The 24,354-nt window shown below is 42.1% G+C and overlaps 3 protein-coding genes across 4 annotated transcripts in view; all 3 read left to right on the forward strand.

Annotated features, from left to right (window-relative positions):
* Positions 1-1,525: 1,525 nt before the first annotated feature.
* On the forward strand, positions 1,526-7,695 carry tbrg4 (transforming growth factor beta regulator 4). The gene is made up of 11 exons (XM_072394352.1): positions 1,526-1,609; positions 2,074-2,578; positions 2,690-3,010; positions 3,316-3,490; positions 3,724-3,881; positions 3,977-4,087; positions 4,171-4,315; positions 5,787-6,029; positions 6,104-6,215; positions 6,817-6,931; positions 7,456-7,695. The coding sequence occupies exons 2-11, from the start codon at positions 2,165-2,167 to the stop codon at positions 7,555-7,557; spliced, it is 1,896 nt and encodes a 631-aa protein (XP_072250453.1). The 5' UTR covers positions 1,526-1,609; positions 2,074-2,164; the 3' UTR covers positions 7,558-7,695.
* A 333-nt stretch (positions 7,696-8,028) lies between these two features.
* The window catches only part of LOC140316501 (serum amyloid P-component-like), a 55,376-nt gene continuing 39,050 nt past the window's right edge, over positions 8,029-24,354 (forward strand). Inside the window, exon 1 of the mRNA XM_072394353.1 lies at positions 8,029-8,071. Coding sequence (XP_072250454.1) covers positions 8,029-8,071 — 43 coding nt within the window. The remainder of the gene's footprint in view (positions 8,072-24,354) is intronic.
* Positions 11,389-24,351, forward strand: nacad (NAC alpha domain containing). 2 transcript variants are annotated; one of them, XM_072394349.1, is made up of 11 exons: positions 11,389-11,741; positions 14,615-14,895; positions 14,995-18,859; positions 18,890-20,314; positions 20,493-20,741; positions 21,121-21,212; positions 21,850-21,918; positions 23,149-23,295; positions 23,383-23,517; positions 23,637-23,759; positions 24,199-24,351. In XM_072394349.1, the coding sequence occupies exons 1-11, from the start codon at positions 11,666-11,668 to the stop codon at positions 24,211-24,213; spliced, it is 6,477 nt and encodes a 2,158-aa protein (XP_072250450.1). In that variant the 5' UTR covers positions 11,389-11,665; the 3' UTR covers positions 24,214-24,351. The 2 variants fall into 2 exon arrangements, with proteins under 2 accessions (XP_072250450.1, XP_072250449.1); XM_072394348.1 differs by having other exon boundaries at positions 14,995-20,314.

Here is a 24,354-nt window from a genome sequence, read left to right on the forward strand (position 1 = left end):
CAGTAGCACAATCACTCAGTGAAAGTGAGGCAAAGCACACCTAAATCATGAAATTGATACTTTTAAAATGGCCATCACGCAATTTTTGAGTTGTGGTCTGAGGAGAAGTAATGGCGGTCCTGCTGTACACTTAACAGTTACACCCGAAAACATGCTGCATGCTGGGTAAATAAGATGAGCTGTGTTTGAGAAAGTCCTTGTTATCCTGTACATATCCTTTTTTCCACACTTAGGCTGTATAATGGGTTGCCTTTACGTAGCACTTTTCTTGTCTTATTGAGCAAAGATGTTTTACATCATGTCACACTCCCACAGTACTTTAGAAAATACAAATTATAACACACAAGTGATAAATTCAAGGCAAACTGGGATTAAGTATTTTGGCCACTTCAAAATGTGGACTGAAGGAGCCAGTAATTAAACCACAAGCCAAATCAGATCTTCCGATGGGTGAATGATTAACTTTATTTCCTAGCATACCGTACTGTGAAGTTTGGCAGAGATGTAATGAGCGACAGTGGCTTTAAGTTCAATATGTTATCAGCTTCAGCTTGTCAGCTTTTATTGCAAATAATAGCTTTCTCTTTCAAAGCCAAAATACACTGTCTGAATATAGAAAAAAAAAGAACCATTGTTTCTACATTATTACAGATTTCTGTTGTGGTGTTTGTAAGTAGTGAAGATTAACTTATTGATTTGTGGCCTTGGGGCGCAGCTCTGTTTCGAAACCTCATAGTAAGACGACGTGTGTTTGAACAAGTATCCACATAGTAAATCACATTTAAATTACGATCAATGACAAAATTCTGGATTTCTGAAAAAACTATCCCAAGACTTAAAGCTGGATTTTATAACTGTACTGCCAAATTATTTACGTTAGAGCTGTAACACCAGCTGCCACAAAAACCTGCTCAAGTTGTCTTACAAATTTTAAATGAGATGAGAGGAACTCTGTCAGCTTATACAACATGTCATCCCTCCAAATCCTCCAAAAGTTCAGTTATTTTGAGCAAATGTGTTTAAATGAAAGTCCTTGAGATACGGAGAATCTGAAATATGCCCCTCTCACACATTTTCAGTTAAATGTGATTAATTTAATCTGTCACTGGTTTTAATGTCTTGCTTGGTTGTTACAGTATTGTTGCTATTTCCACCCAAACCACATGAATCTCTGAACGTGTTTACAAACTTTGCACAAGTATCTCAAGACAATTTGAATTAATTATGACCTTATATTCAACAGATTTTTTCAACTAACTTTTGAGCAGAATGATGTATATCAATTGATGACCTGAACTGAACCATTGGTGAAGAAATTCTGAATACAAACAAATCCCTTATGTTCACCATGTATCAATCGTAAACATGTCCACTGTCAAGATATGAGAGTAAAACCGATTTGTTTATCTTTTTTTTTGGTAAAAAAGTAAAGTAAAAAGTTTAGTTTCTGTGAAAACTTAACACGCTCTGAGAATAATATTTGAGCCAATTGTCGCTGCGCCCGCAGATCACGTGTCACGCCTCCCTTGACGTCATTTTCGTGCGACCACTACCTCTGACAGACATTCCTCATGTAATAAGAATACACCAAATCTACCCTTAAATTAAGGTAAGTCGTGCGTGGAAGTGACGGCCAACGTTTCTGTGCATTATATCTGCTTTCTGACTTTGCAAATAAAAGTCAGTCGGACGTGAAAAGACGGGAACGAGGCGTCGCCGGTCCTCGCTGTCCATGCGCGTCCGTTCATTTCCACGACAAGGTCAGGATTTAATGTTACATGACAGAAAGAGCATCTACTTTTTGGCCCATTGCTTCGTAACAAACGAGACGTGTCGTGTCAGTCAAAGTTACAACAATATGTTCCGCGGGGAACCATTTGGCTGTGACTTTGTGTATCTCAGGAGAGCGCTGGTTACACAACCTGTTTCCTCAGCAGCAAGCGTTCGATGGTTTAAGTTTTTGGTACTTCTGACTGTGGATATCTTATTGCATGTTACTGTTGGATAGCTCATTGTGATGATGATGTTGTTCTACAACCACAGTTAATGCTGACTTCTGTGATGCTCCTGTAGATCTAATGGGATGTTGACCCCGGCTGCTGAATTGTGAGAAACTTGCCCTCTCTTCTCCTGCCTGAGGCCTCTGCCTTGTCCCTTGGACCCGATGGCTGGCCGCCTTTTGGGCAGATGTGCCCGCCTGCTCTGCAGGTCCTCCGCTCCACCAGCTGCGGTTGTCCGCCTGCCTCCACTTGTGAATGGACCAGCAGAGGTGCCAAGGGCTATGGGCTGGCCAAGGGTCACAGAGAGGTTATTGTGTGAACAGACAGTTACCAAGGAAGACCCATATCCAACTTCGCCTATACGTACCCAGCTAGACAATAGTGTGGAAAAGGCATCAACTCCAGAGGAGATCCTGTCAGCATGGGCAGAGTACAGAGGAAATGGTAACCAAGCTGCTGCTTCCCTGATGAAGTGGACCCAGTTGATGCTGAAGACAAACGGGAAGTTTGAGGAACAACAATCAGAACCGCTGACAGATTCAAGGCTTAAACATATGAGGAATACATTATCTCGCCATGTAAGAAAGCTTTATTACATTGTAATGGACCTGTAGGATAATCACGTATGGTAGATGACATCTTGTCAAGTCTTTGTGCTTGTCTCACTCCTGTATGCATCTTTACTGCAGGTGTCTTCAGTATGGAATGGTAATCTAGTGTCTGTTTTACGGAGTCTCTGGATTATGGGCGTTCCCCCCAACGATGCACTACTCAATTCTGTCCAGACAGAGGTCCTCTGGAGAGTTCGCAGGCTAACATACAAGCAGCTGGGCTACCTGGCAGACTGGGGAGCAACCAGGACAGCGCCGCAGGATGTGGCAATAGTGAAATCTGCATTGAAACACCTGGAGCTGCGCTGGACTGAAATCGCTGATGCTAAAACTGTCAGCGCGTTAATATCCAAAGGAGAACACATGTCGCCCACCTTAATGGACAGACTTGAAGACAAGGTATCAAAGTCAAAGCAGTCACTGACCCGGTTTTATGTTTAGATCGGAAACCCAACACAATGAGAAACTGTAATTTTCTTGTACAGCGCAATGTGTTGTGCTTGAAGAAACGTATTTATTCAAAAACTTAGTGTGTTGGCTCAAAGTTTTTGAGTGTCAGCTGTTTGGAAAATGAACACAAGTCTACATAGCTTTTCCTTGATCGTGGAACTATCACAAATAAGACCGTAGCGTGGTAAATGTTGACAACATTGGTCCATAATCCCCAAAGCATATTGAGAACTTTCTGTCTGTCTCTCTTGCAGGCCTTGGAGCTCGCCGAGAGCTTTTCAGCTGAAGAGATTCGCAAAGTTTGTGTTTCTTTGGCAGCTCAAAGTCGCAGAAGTATCCCGCTGCTCAGGGCTCTGTCCTACCACCTCCTCCAGAAGCCCTCGTCAGAGTTCACCACTCCACTGATAATGGACTTAGCCTTTGCATACGGTAATAACTTTCAGAATCATAAGCTGTCCTCCAACAACATTGGCCATCAAAGATAGGTTGTTAATTTTGAAGTTATACTAAGATCATATGTGTTTTTATGATGTGACCCGTCAAACTTGAATAAATTATGATAATAATAATGAATAAGGCTTACGTAAAGCTTACATGCTTTCCCTACCAGGTGACCCACTGTGTTATATTACCATTAACAGTTTTGCCTCTGCCTCCTACAGGGAAACTGAATTTCAATCACTCTCAGGTTTTTCAACGAATGGCCAGCGAGTTGTTGCCCAGAGTCCCTGCGCTCAGCTCTACTAATGTCACACGCTGCGCTAAGTCACTGGGCTTCCTCAAATGGCTCCACATACCTCTCTTTGAGGCCTTTGCTGAGGTCAGTTGCACGCAGAACTGCCTCTGATTCACTTGCTTCGTCCATGATCACAGGTTAAATTTCTCTCTCTCACTCTCTGTGCGTATCTTCATCAGAACTACGCAGCTAACAGTAAAAAGTACAGCCTTCTCCAGCTCTGCAATCTGCTCATGACTTTTGCCAGACTGGGCTTCCAGCCCAGCAAAGAAGAGGAGTTCTACAGTAAGGTACTGATGACATTAAAGGCTGTCTGTTGACTGAAGATCGGTGGTTGTACACCAAAGCATTAATGCTTTCTCTGTGCCTGAAGGTTCATCTTGTGCTGGAGGAGTCTCTCGCGGGCCTGGAGCCATTTCTGCAGACGGATGTGGTTTGGTCTCTCTGTGTGCTACAGCAGGCCAAACCTCACTACATTATCCCCCTCATTCAAGAAAGTCATGTTGCCAAACTGTCAGGTAAGATGTTTAGCTGAGCTTGCTTGTCTTTTTCCTCTTTATTCCATCCTGCTTTTAGTGAAAATAGTGAATGTATGAATACGCACGTACACCTTTAGCTCACACATTTTGCTAAAAGGCTTTATAGCATTTTGGGGGATAGAAATGGAGAAAAAAACTTGCTCCCCTGAAGGAGGAGATGTTGGTGAAATGAGTTTAGGTACGTGAGGATGCTGGCCTCATTTTTAGAGTTGGATATCTGCTGACATCAGCTACAAAATAGATTATTAAACTCTATGTCACAAAGTTTGTAGCTTAAAAACAACATTTATTGTTTAATGTAGTTCTAGAGTAATAGCCCTGTTAATTTATCTTTCAGTAGAGGGAATTAGTTATTTCACCTTAAATGTCAATTTTAACAGGAACTGGCCAATTTAAACGCAGCTGCAAAAGCTAAAACTCCTGCATGTTTAATTATGTTGTCAAGAAAGTAAATAAGAAGACTTGTGACTTAGAGCAGAAGCCGCCTGGTCAGACACAGAGAGACAGGCAGCATGTTGGAACATGTAAAGGTGATGAAGTGATGATGAGCAGACGAGAAACGGCATTGAGGAAGAATGTCCGGATCCACATAAAATGTCACAGTTTGTGCAGAGTGAGAGTGAAGGAGCAGATAAGCTCAGAGTGATACAGCCGGGCTGAAATTTGCCAAAGAAAATGCTCACAATGATGGTATCTCTTGGAGATGTGTTTATTTTTGATACCAACACCAACAAGGATCTGATTTTAACCAGACTGCTCCAAGGCTTCTGTAAAGCTCAGAGGTGGAACAAAGCTCTATCCATATTTGTCTTACTGTGATGTAGGAGAGCTTGTATTTAGTGAGGGAATCATTAAATTTACTGACTAATTTAAATGCAAACCTTGATAACGATTCAAAGCACTCTACCCACCTGTTCAAAGTCTTAGTGTTTTATTCCAAAGCTCTGCCCAAAATCCCAAAGAACACCATCGAGATGAAAAACGGAGAAAAAAAATAGTTAATCAATGTTGTCAGGAGGAAATAACTGAGATTTGATTCCCAAGTGGTTGTGCAGTCTAAAGGTTGGCAAACTACTGTAATTAAGGTACTAAAACACTGTAACTGTGATCTTTAGTGGATCCACCTCCGGGTAGTAATTATATAGTATTTCATCATTTAATTGCAGTTCAAGCAGAATGTCAGTTTTGCTAAACAAAACCTTTCTGAAATTGTTGTGAAAATAAATCGCAGATTATGAAAATTATAAAAGAAAGATAATAAATTCCTGCTCCAGGCCACTAGATGGCGGCAGAGCGCTGAAAGTTTCCTGTTTACATTTCTTTGATTGCTAAAGCCTCCTTTGAACTGTTTTTTAAAGGCTTTGGTGCAAGTAATTTGCCAACAATTGTCCTCTCTTTCTGTTGCCTTTTTTTCCCCCATTCTTCTTCTTCTTCTTCTTTTGGTGTCCAGAGGCAAATCCAGCCCGAGTGGAGAACTATAACCTGAAACTGTTGCATATTGCTGCCACTCTTCACTTGGAGCATCCAGATTCCACAGACGGCATCTCCTCTCAGAGAGCTCTGTCTGTCCCGACCAGCAGCTCCCCTCTGTCCGCCCTGCAGAGCAGTCTAAGAGAAGCCTTGCAGAGTTTGGTGGGGGGGAAGACAGAGGCCCTCCGTACTGGTGTTGACACCGTCTATGGCTGGACTATTGGTAAGGTGGTACTCAATAATCAAACTATTAACAAAGCTTTTATTTACGGCTGACGAATGCTCCTTCTTAACCAGATGGCGATATGGTGGTGGATTGTGACAACAAACCCATCGACATATCAATGCTGAAAGCCCAGCATTTACCAAGTGGAGGAGGAGATCAAGATTTACCTATTGGGGCTCGCCGGTGAGTCTTACAGGCTGTTCACACCTGTTAATATGAGGTGTCCTGGGTGATCCAATCCCAAGCCAACGGCGTGTGTTCACGCCTGAAATGAAAATGCATCCCTACATATGTCTTGAGAGACGACGTGTGATCAGATCTCAGTTATCTGCTCTTAATTTAAATAAACACGTAGCCTACGTCCCAACAGTCAGCTGAGCAACAGACTGGACATCAGTAGGTCTACTATTGCTTCACCAGGACTTTCAGTGACCTGAACTACATCACCATTCAGACATGAACATGTTTCAGAATACAGATTTTTTTTTTTAACTTGGATTTGAATGAGCTCAGGTAATAAACACATTGCTGTAGAATAATGATTGCAAAACAATTAATTATTGATTTGTCACGTTACAAAATTTGGATGCGTCCTGAGTGCGTTCACACTTGGCATTTAGTGCTGTCCACTTCCGGTCTAATCAGCCAGGAAGCATCAGGTCTCATCATGTGGGTTTGAGTTGGTAAAGATGTATTTTTTTTTTTTTTTTGCTCATGAATATTAGCAGCTATTATTGTAGTGTGTGAAATTATTTTGCTCTTTTCCTTTTATCAATCTGTTCAGGCTAGCTTTCTTGGGTTGGGAATTTCCCAACTTCGGCTCGAAGAGTAGAGACCTCCTGGGACGTTTTGTCATGATGAAACGACATCTTAAGTTGGCTGGCTTCATCACCGTGGAGGTAGGACGAGGCTGGAGATGTGACGAGCCACACTTGCCCACTTAAAGCCAGTTTAAACAGGAATAAGCTCGTGTGTCGTGTTTGCCACGACAGTGGGCAGTTTGTCGGTGAACAGAGGTAAAGATGCAGCACTGTGGCTGCTGTTGCATCTTACAGGCTAAAGCATACCCACAATGGACCTAATACTTTTGTAGAGCTGCGAGTCAGGTGGGCCCCACTGCAGTCCGAGGTATAAATAGAGCTCCAGCCGCAGCTCTGCCTCATCTAGGCCAATCCAAGCTCTGTCTCTTTCTCATCTAGGACAATCTCTTTAGCCACTAGTAGCATCACTTTCCTCTAGTGTTGCAGGATTTATCCGCCGACCACTTGAGACTGAAAACTGTCTTTATTTCCTTTGACTACACACTGAATAGATACGTAATAAAATGGGTTTTACAGTCATGCTCTTAATAATATGTGATAAAATAGTCCCTCATTAACTTCCTAAAGTAATATTTAGGAAACCTTCCTTTGTTTTCTTTCAGGTGCCGTATTATGAGTGGCTGGAGCTGAAGACTGATTGGCAGAAACTGGCCTACCTGAAGGATAAAATGGGGAAGGCTGTGGCCGAGGACATGGCCAAGTGAACTGAGGGGACATTTGCAGGCTCAGCTAAATCAAAGCTTTCCCAGTCAAATGGGACCACAGGGAATACACACATCCACCCACGTTCGCACGCTCAACTGAGCAATATTGCAGCATCGCAAAAAAAAATACATATGTAATTTTAAAAAAAAAACCCAACATATTTTCACTCCTGTTCCCCTGGTAACGTGGGGTTTTCCCTGTTTCCATGGTGATGACAAGCGAGAGTTTTGGAGCAAGAAAGACATATTTAAACACAACATCGAATATGATATGATCAAGTCTTTACACCTGCGATTGACTTGTCAAAACAGACGTGGGGGTCTTCGATGGAATTATGGTCAGGATTTACTTAATATCAGGATGTGAATAGATCCAAATAACTTATCTCTGTGAATGTGTGTGTCAACTTATGATGGAATAAATTGTTTTATTGCCCTCTTTTCCCTCTTGTGTCTTCTCGTTTTGGCAGCATGCAGCCAGGCCTGATGCATTGCATCATTTTTGTGGAATTCAGAAAGAAGATGCTTAATATCACATCTAGCAGCAAGTTCACAAATCTCTCACCCTGCTGCTGTGTCCGAGTGTGGAAGTGTTATAAGGGATCATTTCTGGATCATCAGAGCAGGGTTGATGACAGCTATGCTAACAGAAATGACTTCTTTTTTTTTTCTGAGTTAAACAAATGAACTTTGATTTGCAGTGCGGTAAAGTTCTTAAGAATTGCAAGTGTTACTGTCAAATCTCTGTTAGATTTGAACGTATATGATTTGAAATATGTCCATGAATGTGTTTCGATATGCATGGGTTGTAAAGAACATTGGCAGGAAGGAATAGCGAGATAAACTCTGCTGACCTCAAAGTGCTTACACAACATTACGGGCTGCAGCACTCGGACTTCAGAGGCCATTTTAAAGGATGGAGACGGACAAGCACAAATCAAGGCGCAGAAGAGAAACTGGCTTTCACAAAGAGAGAGTCAAATGACAAGCAAAATCAGACGGATAAATGAGGCAAAAGGAAAAGTGCATGAACTATGATTCTGATAAGCCATCACATGATCCTTGGGCACCATGCCTGATTGCTGATTGTCACATTAATGGATCGATTGATGGACTGTTGGAGAAAGAGCCCTGCTAGCACATCCATTATTGCATTTCTCAGTCATGGTTAGCATCTCTCGTGGTGGGTTAGCCGTGTGTGGGTGGAACCAGTCTTTCTTTGAAAAGTAAATGATGACGCTTTATTGCTGGTTAGGGTAAATAAACTGTATTTTAGTGTGGCACCATATTTAAACAGCAGTTTGAACAACTGTTCCACTGACTGCAAGAAACAATTAACCACAAAGTTTTAAGTGAGCTGAAAACTTTGAATGACCTTTTTTTTTTTTCCTTTCTAGCTTTGAATTAAGAGTAATGGAATATGTCTGTACTGATGACAGTTGGGATATTAAAAGAATGAAACATCAAATCTGTGTTGATAATACAAAATACTTACCTCCTGTTTTCAAAATAATTGAATATCCAAAAGAAATAGAGACCAAAAACAATAAAGAAACAAAGATATTGTCGCATTATTGTTGCTATGAATGTTTTTGGCCATGATTATCACGTAGTGATGAACAGATGTTATGACAGCTCCACTGAATCTTACCAGCAGCTATATTTGAGGAGGTCATGTGTTTGTTCGTTCTGCGCAGAGGCTGTAAGACATTATCCAGGAAATCAGGAATCTCTTCTCCTTAGGTGCCCCTCTGTCTTGGGAAGTTTGGGTTGTCATGGAAACTGCTGTTGCCGATCACTAATGATCAGGGCTTTTTTTTTTTCCCTCTCAGAGTTTATCTGTCAAAAGTAGAGAGTAACTATGAAAAATATAATGACAGAACTATCCATCCATATATATATTTATACTACATTATGACACATATCATGCTTGACAAGCCCTTTTCTCTGACATCATGTGCAGGAATAGATTCTTGTACTTGTTTACTACTGTTGGGAAGCTGACTAATCCTGCAACACAGTTACCCTCTGACTTCCAGTCCCTGAATATGTGTAATGACTTTGCATCTTTTTCTTTTTCCCCCCGAAATGACAGAAATGACATCGATCCACGTCAAACAATGGAACCAGGCAAACGCTGTCACTACATTCAAACAATTTTGCTAAACTGTGCATCTTATGGCATCAGTACTAATAACAGGAGAATGCATTCAAGTATTTTTTTTTATCATTCAGTCAATCTTTTGCTATCTTGACAACTGATAATTGCAGATACAACTTTTCCCCCAATGGAATTAAAAACATAGAAAACAGTTTAATGACAGCATCACTAGGGGTGCATCACAGAAAGAAAAATAGCTCAAAAGCTCCGGTTCTATATTAACCCAATGTTTTGATATTCACTTTACTTTGAATAGAAGAGCAGATGTCATGGCAAAGTTTTTCTTTTTAATTCATTAGTTTAATCACTTTTTGACTTATAACTCTATCCATGACATCATTGTTACAGTTAAAGGGAATCTACCAAAAGTCTGAGAAAACCTGACTTTCTAATTTTCCACTTCAGTTTGGTGCATCTGAAAAGCCCTTTGGAGTATTTACCCTGTATTTCCCTCCAACTTTGAAATAAAGTTCCCCTCCCTGAGTTGAATACTCATTCGGGTCAAACATAAAATTTAGTGCTGCTGGGTCTTTTGTGGCCTTTAACAGAGTAGTAACATTTCTGAAATGAATCTAAGGAAAAAAATATTCCTTAAATTAGATTAGAGTAATCACAGCAGACAGTGCTCAGAATTACTTGGCTTTTACATCAGCGAGTAAACCCTTCGATGTTATCAAATTTCCTGTAATTAAGTAAAGACAATACTGATGTACCTAGTTTAGGAAAAAGAGTGCAAGGGTTAGAGGTAGAGACCAAATTTAGAAAAGCTCAGTTATACTTTAATCTGGTGTTTCCAAAGGGACTGAAGCACATTAAGAGCGCCACTGATAAAGCTCTGAAATGAACCAATGGACATTAGTGTAGGGACCCTTTAATCTTGAACTTCAATGCATTTCTCTCCAAGCTGAAGAGTAGAACTCGCGGCCATGCTTGTTGGATTTTTAGAGACAGCCATTGCATTTTCATTGCATTCACTGTTATTTATTTCATTTTCTCTATTTTCAGAATCCCATTTGTTTAGTAATCTACTTTCATTGTAGATGTTGTAGATGTTGTTTTAATGCTGTTTTTTTTCCTGTGTAGGTCACTTTGAATCATCTTCGTGTTTGAAACAAGATTTATTTACTGTAGATAAAACTGTCTTGCAGAGAGTTAAAGATGGAGGGCAGAAACAGATGCTCTCGTTGCTCTAAGGGGAAACATCTCCCTGCTGACTCCTCAAGGACATAATCAGAACAGGAGGCACGGATGTGTCTTAATTAGGAGCACATGTTTAGGTTTCTCATCTTCCCTTTTGTTTCTCTGGGATTTCAGTTTATCTTTTCTCTATCTGTTTTGTTTTCCTTGAATCTCCCACCTCTTGAAATCTCCATCTCACTCTTGTTTTTGCAGTACTGGTCCTTTCCTTCAAGGTTGGGGGCAGCACTGAGAGATCGGCACAAATCTGCTGACATCATCTCTCAAGATCCAGTCATTGCTTGGCTGGGAGGAAAGGGGGTGGGGGGGCAGCAACGAGATAGAGACATACAGGGAGGATGGTATGGATGGAGGGGGAGGGAAGAAAGCTGGAACTGGGCATCAAGAGAGAATACTGCAGCTCCCTCTCAGATTCAACACACACATACACACATATTCAGATGAACAGTATCATGAGGCTTTAAAACACACGCCCACAACAGCAGCATCACTGTGCTGCACCACAGAAAGAGACCAGCCCGGTCCTATCTCTGACTCTCCCTCTTTTGCTTTCCGTCTGCCTTATTCCATCTCACACACACACACACATAGACAGACACGTGCTGCAGGGAAGATCTGAGCGCTGGGTCGCTGAGCATTCAGATCCCCCTCCCCTTCTTCTTTTATCTCGCTCCCTCTCCCTCTTCACCTTGTCTGCTCTGGCTGTATGTTTTATTATTGCGTCAGAGCCAGAGAGAGCCAGCGAGAAGCATGCCAGGAGAGAGCACCCACAGATCTGTCCCCACCGACAAGCAGGGAGCCGAGGAAACAGGGCTCCCAGGACCAGGTAGGACCTCTGGGTTTGGGGATGTATAACGAAGGCTGAGGTGATTAAGCTGTTCTATATGTTTGGAGGTAAAAAAAACAGGGCATAATCGAGGGGAGAGGTCATATTTAACAGCAGGCAGGAAGCTATGAAGAGCAAGTGGAACAGACAGTATAGCAAATGGAAGAAGTAGGTTGTTAGGTAAACACTTACTGCTCCATGTGGAGAACACTTATTTTAGAGTTGGGTCATTTCGTTCTCTTAACATGTGCAGTTTGAGTAAGCTCAGATTCAGCTGAATGTGTATCCTTACTAAACTGCATGTTTAGAACCAGCTCCTGGCTATAAGCAGCCTACCCACAGCCTCCACTCCTAGATATCAACTCTCTGCTCATCTCTGCTTATTCTTTATCAACATCAAGATTTGCAGTCCTTCATACAAATTTGCTAGAGGTACTCCCAAACCTTTGTGTAACACCCCCCCCCCCCCCCAATCCAGCCCCATCATTATTAGAGTCCCTGCCCTCTTTTCGACCACACTAAACCTGGCCTTCTTACTCCTATCCCTCCTCCCACTACCCCATCTTCATGCTACATCCGCATCCACATATCTCCATCGGTTTGGTGAGCTGAAAGAGCAGAGCAGTGCTGAGTTGCTCCTCCCTTCCCCCAGCCTCAACAGGAACATGACACAGCAGCAAGGCAAAACACTTTGCAACACACAAACACAACCTCTTATGAACAACTTACTAGACATTTTGCAGCCACATCTTCGAACCTATAAATTGTGATATGAATAACTGAGCACGTCTGAGGACAGGGAGAGGCATTGATGAACGTTTCCTGGCTTCTCACTGGACACATTTTGGAGTGGTTTGCTGTTTTGTATGTACTGCTGCTTTAAGTTAAGCATTGCCCTTGTCTGCTCTTGAGCTTGAAATCATTTTCACCTTTCTCCGGGTGAATTTTGGCAGAGGAAAGGAAGAGAACTGACTCATGCTCTGGTTACAGCTCAAGTTCTTGCATGTAGTTGATGAAAAAGGACAAATTATATATGCACATATGCAAATGCGAATGAAAATCTGTGCGTATCAAAGCAGAAAAGAGGCAAAAAAAAGTGTTTGACACTGATGGTGTGTCTCTTTTTTTGTGGCCCAACCGGAGCCATAGCTGAAATAGAGGCTACGCTTGGGGGTGGTGCTGCAGCCTCTGTGACGCAGCTCCAGTTTGCTCAACTTGCTGCGGCCTGCTTCTTGTAGGGCAAACCTGGGGCACAATTTTACTGCGTTCCGACAGGCAGAATTCAAAGGTCAGGCAGATATAATACTACATATCACTGGCTTATTAGCAACCTAGCAAAACAGTTGTTATGGTGTAATTCTCAAGCCTGGTACATGATGCATTTCTAAATGCATTCAGTGTGATCTTGTCCGGCGTGATGAGTGACATGTTGCTTAAGTACAGTTATTGTTATATTTGTCTGATATTACTGATACCTAGTTGTGCTGCATGAAACTGCAGCACAAGGGTTACCTTTTGTGGATGTTTTACTTTGCACCTCTTTAACTAGTTTAATATCTGAGGCATGAGTCAGCACACACAAACACACATTTCGCATAATATTGAGGCAGTGACCGGTTAGGAGTGCTAAGTGTACATCTGCCACCACCCCAGGCGGGGCAAGATAGCAGCAAGAGAGCAGACTTGAAAAAAAAATAGGGTGAGGCAAGACATAGGATTCCTAGGAGTCACGTCAAAGAGCTGCTTTTGATTAGCATTTGCAAGGTTGGACTAAAGAGAGGATTGTATCGAAAGAGTTTTACAGATAATTTGAGGGAGAGAAGCCAAGACGGAGCTACAGAATAGAAAGTGAATGTGTCACCGGATCTGTATTCCTAGCAGAGTAAAACATGTGCCTATGTGTGTGTGTGTGTGTGTGTGTATCAGTGTGAGGATGTACGTGCATGTTTGTGGTTGGCACCGAGCTGAGCCACTTGTGTGTCATAATGGCCAATCAGCATGTGGATAGAGGCCACCGTGGCAATAGCCCAGTTAAGAGAGTAAATAAAGGTTCTGTTCTCCCCAGAAAAAAAAAAAGAACGTAAAGTGCATCCTCATTTCAGTCAGTGTTTATTTTTGTATTATGGTAATATGTACATATTAAAGAAAAAAAAACATTAAAAGGGGGAACTGGAACAGATGATGAACCAGGTCTTTTAGTCCATCTCCTCCATCCTCGCTTTTCCTTTCTTGCTCATACAGAAGACTCACCCGTCTCATTCGCTAACCCCATTTTCTTCCATTTCATCTCAATCATTTCCCCATTCCCGATGACATGTGAAGATCATTTTCTGGAAGTACAAGAGGACAGAGAGCTCTGTAATTCAGTAACTGTTCATTTGTTTCTGACTATTTGTGCAATTCTGTATGTTTTTAGTGGAGAGAGACAGAAATATGCAAAAGTTAAGAACTGTACTGTTGTGTATGTACAGAAGCACTGTTTCTGACTTCTATCTCAGAGGATCACTGAAATGATCTATTTGTAAACACTGATCAAAGCAACGTCGACGTTTTTTTCAGCTTTTGTGCTTGTTTTTCCGAAGTTATTTGCAGTATCACAGATACATTACATAACTAATAGCTTGATTTACTGTCAGTTATCTTGATAACATTTTTGTTGGTCTGAAGTTAAAAAGAGTTATGAAATCTATTATTACATATAATGAAGGAGGCATAACCTGCCACAAAATGTCAAATTATTTTTAGTTTTTTCCTCATTTCAGTGAAAATGAACACTAATATACAGATTTTTCGCTAAAATTTGTATTTTGGTTGAAATTTTCCTTCCCATTATTCAAAGATGCTGGTTTTGAATTATTTATTCTCTTTTTCAGACATGACTAGACACCCATCTACTGACTCCACTCCAAGTGACAGTGGCTCCTCCCCCAGTGACAGTGGTTCCAGCCCGTCTCCCAGTACTCCACAGAAACTTCTCCCAGCATGCACTTCTCCATTTGGACCACGGCTATGCCATGTGACACCCAGCTCCACTGGAACTCCAAGGCCTCAGCCTGAAGGCTCTGACCATCGCAACAACACAGCCAGACTGTCTGGAAAATTAGGTGGTCATGGACCGTGTGGCCGCCCCCCTATAAAGATGGAAAGAATAAAGGTTTGTGTGTTTGAGCATTTTACAGCATATATGCTACCAGATGCATTTCAGTGCTGCTTTCATATCAACTTGTATGTGTTTTTAATGTGTTACTGCCAGGTCCTGACTGGTTCTGAGGTGGAGAGTGACTATCAAGAGCTGCAGACCATTGACACAAGAGTGGTGATGGGGGAAGAGACACTGCTCAAAAGTGCAGAAGTCCAGAAAGGAAAGCCCTTGGTTGAACCAAGTGGTCAGGCTATCCCTTTGCCAGATATTCCCAGGATTTCTCATCCTCAGGCACAAGCAAAAGAGACACAACTGGAAACCAGCAAAGAAGAAAGCCAAACACAAATCTCTCAAAAACAAGACGATCAGGAAAAAGACCCTCTACAGCTCTCAATCACACACCCTTCCCCCTCCTCCCCAGACTTAGCCACCACCGATGACAATTTAACAGACAAAAAGAAAGAGAAAGAGACCCTCTCTCAAGATGAAGTGCCTTCACTCTCTTTTTCTGAGCTGGCCTGTCCAGTTGCTCTGTCCTTCACTGAGCCAGCCTGTGCTGTTGATCCTCTAAGAGTCGGTGTTCCCTCATGTCTTGACCCAGACCTTTACTATACTGCTCCTTCCACCCCAATCAAGATGACTACCCGCTCTTCCCACCTTAAACATCGTTCATATCCTGGCTCCCCAGCCTCCCCTCTGTCCCCTGGCTCTCCCTCTGACAGTGAGGACCTCTGCTCTCCTCTTACTTCTCCCTCTGGCTCTTACATCACAGCGGAAGGTGGTAGCTGGACGTCCTCTTATACATCCTCTACCTCCCCATCCACTTCTCCCAATCTTCTCCTTGCAGAAGAAACACAAGAGGCCCCTGCTTGTTTTGTGAGCTCCTTATCAGAGATTGGAGATGAAGTTGGGGAAGAAAAGGGACGACTGGTTCCAGAACATGAAGAGGAGAGGGCTGGGAACTTATGCCTGTACCATCCTGAGGATTTTGTTATGAATTCCCGGATAGGTATAACGGACACAGTGATCCCTGAGGAGGATGAGGCTCTAAAAGTGGAGGAGATCAGTATTTCCAGAGAAAGCTGTCGTCCTTCCTGGGTGACTGAGAGTACATCCCCTATAAGGAGCAGTAGTAGCAGTGACTCTCAGGAGGATGAAGGGGAGTCTGAAAGTTCACTCTGCCCTCTAGACGAGGCTAGTGCAGTGGGAGCAGACTACTCTACACCTAAGCAGACTGGCCTGAGACTGCAACTGGATGCATGTACATCAGAGGAACATTATGGACCAATGGATGCCCATTCAGATCTTCCCAACACTGCCTTGACTCCTGACACAGAGAACATGACTATGGCCTCTTCTAGCATCAGCCCTGACTCACCAATTCTCCCCCTGGATGCCTTCTGTACCGGAGTGTTTGATAGCCTTGGCCCTAGTTCTTTCATACTCTCCCAGGCTGCATGTGCTGATGATATGGCAGATGAGGAAAGGATGATCCCTGCCTCACTTATCTCCTTTCCTCTCCACACCAGCTTAATTTTTAAGGCTGATTCAATGGAAATCACCCTTTTTCCCACAGAGGATGAAAATGAAATAGAAGTCAATGACAGAAATGAAAGAAATGATGTTGATGCATATGCTGCAGGAGAAGAGGAGGGAGATGTAGAAGACGATGATGAAGATGAAGAGGATGACGATGATTATGAATATGACGATGATGGTAACTCTGAAGCCACTCCTGAAAGTGATGATGGTGGGGAAAATGATAAAGATGATGGCAGCAACAAGCTGGAAGAAGCAGACGAGGAGGCTAAAGTAGAAGTGAAAGTGGTAGGGGAGGAAGAAGAGGAGGAAGAGGATGCCAATGATGATGAGTGTGATATCAAAGCAGTGGAAGATCCCACAGATGAGGACAGCTCAGCATCATTCCTTCATTCACTTTCAGAAACGTCTATCAATGAGGGGTTGGATGAATCTTTCTGTTTCCAAGACGATACAGATGATTCATTGGATTCTGCCTCTTATAATGGAGAGGAAGATGAGCGCCTATATAGCACTGAGAGGCATGCACAATCACTAGAGCCTATACTAATTGATGGACTTGATTTGACTGAAATCCAGTCAGGATCTGTACAGTTGAGTGAAACTGAATCTTTGCACACAAACCCAAGCATGACCAAGCTAGAGGATCATCCCAAAACCACTTGTCTTTCTGAAGCTATTACTCCACATCCTAAAAGCAATGATAGAGAACCCATACCTCTAGGTATACCTATAATCCCTGAAACAGAAAGCCCTGAATCAGTCCCTGAATTGGAATCAACCAGTAGACTAGGGGAGTCAAAAACTTTGCAAATGGAAGATAAACCTGTGGATGAACAGAAACTGTTTCATTCTTCAGAGGCAGATGCTTCTCAACTGGAGTCCCCCGCAATTCTAGAGAATGTGGAAAAGAAAGAGATGATGAGCAATACTCTTTCTTCCCAACCTTTCAAGGAGCCTAAAGATAGCAATTTAAATCCGTCCAACACTCCTGTTATTACCCCTGCGTCACCTGACTCTGCTGAGTTCCAAGCTCCTTCTGTAGAGGAGACAACAGATCCCAAAAGTTCAGTCCTTCCAGAAGAATTGCCTGTGGAAAGCCCAACTGTAAAGGCAGAGCAGACAAAAGAACCTGAGAGGGACTCTTTCAAATTGCTCATCAAGCCTCGTCATAACCATTCAGAAAACCAACAGACCATAGGAGCAAGCAGAGTTGCATTGTCAAAGTCTTTCTCCAGTAAATATGACATGCCTGTAGGGGGAGAGGCTAAGTCTGGATCAGGTGTTCACAGTGAGTTTGGCATTGAGCTTGAGCAGAAGAATGGGAATACTTCAGCTGAGTCTGTGAGTGTGGAGTGTAGAAACAGTGACTCTGGCTCACCATTAAATATTGTCTCTCCCACCAATGACTTGAATAAAGGAGCTCTTCTTCTGTCCTGTCCTAAAGACTCGAGTCCCAACCCAAGTAATATCCCTGTTTCTGCCTTCCCAGAAGTCATCTCAGAACTCGCTGACAACTTGGTTCTGACTCCTGAACATTGTACTGGTGACTCTGCCCAAGAGAACCTGAGGGAAAACACTCTGAGCACTGATGAGGGAGTCCTGGGAGCTGTTGGGTCCTCACACTCCCCACTCGCCATCTCACCTAAAAGAGAAAATTCAGAAACAGACACAAGTCGAGATATGGGTCCAGGAGCTGGAGCTGGGGCATGGTGCGATGCCAGGATGGGGCTGGGTTTCGGTTTAGGATTCAGATCTGAAACTGAGTTTGATGTCTGGGGAGCAGGAGAGTCCCTGTCTTTATCTCTGGGCAAGAGGTATGAGTTAGAGGCAGAGAGCCTACTCATGTGCGATAAAGAAGGCCAAAGCACACAGACATCCATGGTTCCTGAAGTGTCCAAAAATTATGACAACCTTGCGGGTTCTATTTTGGATGAAGAAGATAACAACAGCCTTGATGGAAAGAAAGAACAAATGGTGGATGACGAATTGGTTGCAGAGAGAGTTTCCGAGTCCAATTTGGCCCACTGGAAGTCCATTGAGGAGATCTCAGAAGCAGGCGGAGGAGAGGATGGAAGTTTTCAATTCCCAGAGGACAATGTCAGTAATTTGAATCCAGACAATGAAGACAACAACACAGAAATACAAATCCTAGACACTTGGAGAAATTCAAATGACTCTGCCTTTGATTCATTGGATGTTGGCCTGTATGGAAGTCTGAATGCTTTGTCAGAGGAAGTGAGACACCAGAGTGTAAATGTCAATGTCAGAGAGTCTGTGTCTAATATTCCACTTGAAGAGATGTCACCTCTGGCATCAGGCAAGTCTCCTGATGAAGATAAAGAACCTACAAAGGGCCCCATGAACCAAATAGACACAACACAGACACCAGTCTCAAAGGAGGGTGTTTGTGGCATTTCAGTACCAATGGTTGACTCTAGTGTTGATGCAGCTGCAGCTGCCAAACACAGTGATTCACCAAGCAAAACTAAGTCAAGATGTGATAGTACTCCAGAGTGTCAATCTGTCACTCCAGAGAATAACGCATTTTCCTTGCCACAGGGATCATTTGGATCCTTCATTCCTAAATGTAAATCAGATATCTCCAAACCAAGTTGTGCTTGTGAAGGAAAGGTGGAAAATACTGTGTCTTTGTTAGAAACAGAGAAGTTTGAGCTTCAGACTGAGGGCCAAATAAAAAGTGATGTCACTGCTGTGACAAACAGAAACGTCAAAGAGCCAAAGACTAAAGATGCCTTTACAGGACAGTTTTGTGTTGTTTGTATCTCAGGGGAAGAAGATGATGAAGGCAAAGGAAAAGAGCGAGGTAGAGAGAAAGATAGTAAGAGCAAAAAGGAAAGAAAATCATCTTCTGCACAGACTGGCTCAGAAAACTTTGCGTGTCATGCCCCTAAGGGTGAACTTTGCACAGATATACAAGTTGCTGCTATGAAAGGAAGAAGAAGGAAGCAGAATAAACAAATGGCACCTTACACAGGAAGTAATGCTGACTTTTGCCCTGAATTTGTTGATGATCCAAATAAACCGTCTTGTTCATTAAATACAACAGGAGATGAAGAGGCAGAGGAAATTACAGACAATTCTAAAACTAAGACAGGCTATAATGCAAACAACAGCTTTTCAGCACCAGCCAGCCAAAAGAGGAGATCTGGGATGGACAAAGTTGAATCTGATTCACAGATGCAAGGGTATAACAATCACAGTCCTGATGTGAAAAGTCCAACACAAGGACACTGCAATTCTACTACAAGTGCACCAGACAACCTCAATATTGTAATGGTGAACCAAGACTTAAAACAAAACCAGGAAGTGCTTGATAACAGACCGCTAGCTGATATTCAGAGAGGAATCACAGTAGACATTAATGACAACAACATAGATACTGATCCCAGCCAAACTATTGAGAATATCACATCATACTCCACCTCCCCACCTTGTGCCTCACCACAGCCAGACACTGGTCTTTCCACACCTGTGCAGGAATCCCAACCTCTCCTCTCAGCCCAACAACATCAACTGTCACTGTCTATGTGTCTCACTACCCCTGCCCTGTTCTCCACCCTCCCTAAAACACAGCAATCTCCGGATTCTGGAATTCCTCCAAACAACAATGACCAAGAGGTCACAGATGTCTTTTCTACATCAACAACACCTGCCACAAGTGTCTCTTCACGCTCACTGCCCACTGCCATACCATTGAGCTTGTCCCAGGCTACACAGGAGACAGGGACTCTAGACTCAGCACGTGTTCCAGATTCTTCTTCCCGTCCACAATCTCAGTCTCATTCAGAGTCTCAGGCGACTGTCAGCGTCCACTCACACAAACAAACAAGCCATGGTCATACAGGGAGCAACCCAGTCAGGTGCAGAGGTAAGCTAATACAGATTTCTTTACATTTAATGTTTGATTATCTTTATTTTCCAAATTGTAATTGCAAAAAAAAAAAGTTTAAAAACAGTTAACCTGATTTATTAATGGCTGAAAAGTGAAAAGAAAGTCAAATATGAGCTTCCTTACATAGAAATTGTGACTATGTGTTTTCTGAAAGGTCATAGTTTAGCTGAAGAGGAGACAGATAGCGAGGATGGCGATGGACGACCCCAAAAGAGTCAGAGATCTCAGCCCAGAGGCGATGCAGGAAGCAGAAATGGGTCTTCGCAAAATGAGTCTGGTCAAGCCAATCAACAGGAAATCCAACCTTTCTTTACCCGTCAAAGGACCGACAGACAGTCAGGTTGTCCGATTAACCACAGCCACAACATTTGTGAAGAGATTGACCTCTCCCTCAAAAACAACTGTGAGTACTTTGTGAGAGAACGCCCACATTTCTAAAGCTTACCATTATATAGCGCTCTTTTATAATCATATGTCTGAGTGTAAATTAATGTTACAGAGGAAAATGTCATAGACAGAGAGATCCTACTTGAATGAAGTTTTATGTTGTTGTATGTTGTACATGATGCTAAGGATTTTGGAGGTGTAACCAAGTTTGTGTTCCATCAGTAGATTTAATTACCTGGCACTCATGAGATGTGCTTTTGGAGTCTATAATGAATGCTCTGCATCAGTATAGCAATAATAATGGCACAAATGCTGTTATTACATGGTTATGAATTGCCATGGATTAGGGGGCCTTCTTTTTTGACAGAATGTTTCTGGAATATATCCTTATGAAGGTTCCACGTTGGCTTCCTGTAATGAGTCTGAAAGTGAAGGCTCAGTGCCTGAGCTTGAAGAGCCAGAGCCCGTGAGACCATCAGAACCGCAGGTGAGTCCGTTTCTCAGTCTTTAATGGAAACTACCTCTGTTAAGAAATAAAATAAAATAAATAAAGTCTTAACTTAAACTTAAATACATATCTATTCAAACTCTCCATGTAAGAATGGCTTATCATAGTCGACACAATTAAATGCAGTTGTTATGAACCCAGTAAGATGCTGTTGCATGGGGCAGGTTGGCCCATAATGGCATTGCAATGTCATTTTTATTTAGAAATATAGTTTGCAGTTCAAGATTATGACATGTTTTGATGGTTCCATGGAAAATGAATCGACCTCTTGTAAATTGTGTTTGATCATCTGGTAGCTACACTATATTTTCTTCTTTTTTATGCTCTACCAGTATTACACTTTTACACAGTGTCTGAAGTCTGAGGATCTTTAGGTTTTTGGGCTTTTTTTTCCCTTTTCTTTTAATTTTGTTTGATTTACTATTTTTTTTTTTACACAGCACATTAAGCAAACTATTATCACTTTTGCAGTTAACATAAAAAAATTCTCACCTGTCTGTAAATTTTAGTCATATTAGCAGAAGTGGTTTTCGGTAAATTAACAAATTAGTATGTTAGCAAAATATCACAGATGATTAAACAAGAGTTACTAATATATATTGCATATTTTTTCCAGTCTGTCTCCTCTGCAGATGAAGGACTGAACAGACCAAAACAAAGCCGCAGTGAGAAGAAGGCACGCAAGGTCAGACAAGTGGCTGTATATGAATTACACACATTGAATTTCGACACCATTCCCCAAAAGTTTGAACACTGTGCAAAATGTAAAAATCAGAATGCAATGATTTACAAATCTCATAAAACAATGTTTCATTCACAGTAGAACATAGAAGCATAAAGTGGGGCATCTTTCTTTATAAAATAATAAGTAATCTCTAATTTGATGGCAGCGACTTATCTCCAAATGGAAAATGTTGCAACTAATTAGGTTAATTAGCAAGAGATCATTAGCAAAAAAGCTATGTCTACAAGTTGTGGAGCTATGTCAAAATAATGTTCCTGACCAAAATTTGTGAAGACTTTAAATATTCCACTATTCATAGGACAAATTATCATCAGAAGATTCAAAGAATCTGGAGACATCTCTGTGGCCAAAAATAGATATTGGATGACCGCGATTTTTGGGCCCTCAAGTGGCCCAGCAGTAAAAACAGACATGACATTCTGTCATGGAAATCAGTGCAGGGAGTCAGGCACACTTGCAGAAGTCATTGTCTTGTGTCTTAACACAGTTCACCGTGCCATCCATAAATATATGTTGTACTTATGGATGTCATGATGACAGCTCTGTCTTTTGCAGCATGGTTTTGTTGTAGAAGAGTCTGGATGCTGAACTGGCCTGCCTGTAGTCCTGACCTTTTACCATTTGAAAAGATTTGGTGTGTAATTCAAAATGCTAAATATGACAAAAGAAGACTTACGACTGTTGAGCACAGCTAGAATCCCATATCAGGTAAGAATGGGACAACATTCCTCCCAAATGTCCAGCAACTGTTCCCCTCAGTTCCCAGATATTTCCCAGATAGTTCCCAGATTTAGCAACAGATACTGTTGTTAAAGGAAGAGGTGATGCTAAAGAGTGGTAAACATAGTCCCGCCTCGTCTTTTTTGAGAAGTCATGCTGCCATTCACTTCAGGATGAACAATCTTTTTTTTTAATGAAAATGAATTGTCTTCCTATCAGAATTTAATAACCACTACTGTCATCAAAGCACCGAATATTCTTTCAAATATCATAAAATCACTGCATTCTGTTTTCATTTGCATTTTATATAGCATCCAAACTTCTTTGGAAGTTGAGGTTGTGACAGAAAGGGATCAAAAGTGCAGTAAGAAGTGAATATGAAAGTAATATGACATGACTGTTTGATTTGTGAGATACTTTTTTTGACTAATTGTCACTCCTTGTGTGTAGGCCATGTCTAAACTGGGTCTGAAGCCAGTCCACGGTGTGACCAGAATCACTATCAGGAAGTCCAAGAGTATCTTGTTTGTCATCAGCAGACCAGACGTATTCAAAAGTCCAGTGTCAGACATTTATATTGTATTTGGAGAGGCAAAGGTACAATTTTATCTTGATCATTTAAGCTTCAATACGTGTTTAGTGTTGCCTCTTACCTTCTCCTTTCTTCTCCACCCCTTCTCTCAGATTGAGGATCTATCTCAGCAGGCTCACAAAGCAGCTGCAGAGAAATTCAAGGTGCCTGTGACCTCCTCCCCTTTAGCCCCACCTGTCCCACCCAGCCTCACCATCAAAGAGGAGAGCGAAGAGGAGGAAGAGGAGGTATAAACTGTTGAAGAGAATTGTTTTTATTGATTATTGTTTCTGCGCCTCACATCTGTAAAATCCTGCTTTCTAAAACTTTCTCTGTACCCATTCGTTCCTTTTTTTCTGAACATCAGGTGGATGAGGGAGGTCTTGAGCAGAGAGACATTGAACTGGTGATGGCTCAGGCCAACGTGTCACGAGCCAAGGCCGTCCGTGCTCTGAAACACAACAAGAATGACATTGTGAACGCTATCATGGTGAGGACGAAGGAGGGGGGAGGAGGGATTGAGGGAGAAAGAGTGAGAGAGCAGAGGGAGGGCAGATGGTCAACAAAATAATGAGTCATAGCCAGTGAGCAGGCAGGGAAGGGGGAGGGTAGAGGAGAAAGAGCAGAGGACAAATGACACAAAGAACCTCTCCATTGTAACTGAGAAACCTCTACAGTGCGATAATGAAGTCTCAAATCCACCAGATGGCAGCAACAGCTCACATTGAGATCAGTGCTGGAGTTATTCTGTGTCGCAGATGCTTTTTTATTGAGGTGCTGAAAATTTGTACGAATAGCAGTGAAGAACCAGGAAATAATAGAGGATCACCCAGCCAAATGACTTTAATTTTTATCTGAATAAATTTCAGAATCCACGTGTTCTTAAATCTCAATTCTCTCCTACATCTTTCTCCCCTTCTTTGTCACAGGAGCTGACCATGTGAGGGAGAACTGAAGACAACTGGATTCCCAAACTCCCTTATTCCAACCTAGAAAACTTAAACACCACTGACTCTTCTGTATCGCTGCTGCTGTATGTTGCATCCCCAGTATCTGCTAAATAAAGTTTATTCCAGCGTGGGCTT

Source organism: Leuresthes tenuis, unplaced genomic scaffold, assembly GCF_036924035.1.
Source record: "Leuresthes tenuis unplaced genomic scaffold, fLeuTen1.0.hap1 SCAF_10, whole genome shotgun sequence".
In the NCBI taxonomy this organism is placed as follows: Eukaryota; Metazoa; Chordata; class Actinopteri; order Atheriniformes; family Atherinopsidae; genus Leuresthes; species Leuresthes tenuis.

Bases quoted from the DNA above. Each gene is read 5' to 3' on its own strand.
- tbrg4 (XM_072394352.1), top strand. From the start codon at position 2,165: ATGGCTGGCCGCCTTTTGGGCAGATGTGCCCGCCTGCTCTGCAGGTCC. The intron at 6,030-6,103 runs GTAAGGTGGTAC...CTTCTTAACCAG, and splicing joins CGTCTATGGCTGGACTATTG to ATGGCGATATGGTGGTGGAT. The intron at 6,932-7,455 runs GTAGGACGAGGC...GTTTTCTTTCAG, and splicing joins CTGGCTTCATCACCGTGGAG to GTGCCGTATTATGAGTGGCT.
- nacad (XM_072394348.1), top strand. From the start codon at position 11,666: ATGCCAGGAGAGAGCACCCACAGATCTGTCCCCACCGACAAGCAGGGA. The intron at 21,919-23,148 runs GTCAGACAAGTG...CCTTGTGTGTAG, and splicing joins GTGAGAAGAAGGCACGCAAG to GCCATGTCTAAACTGGGTCT. The intron at 23,296-23,382 runs GTACAATTTTAT...CCCTTCTCTCAG, and splicing joins TTGTATTTGGAGAGGCAAAG to ATTGAGGATCTATCTCAGCA.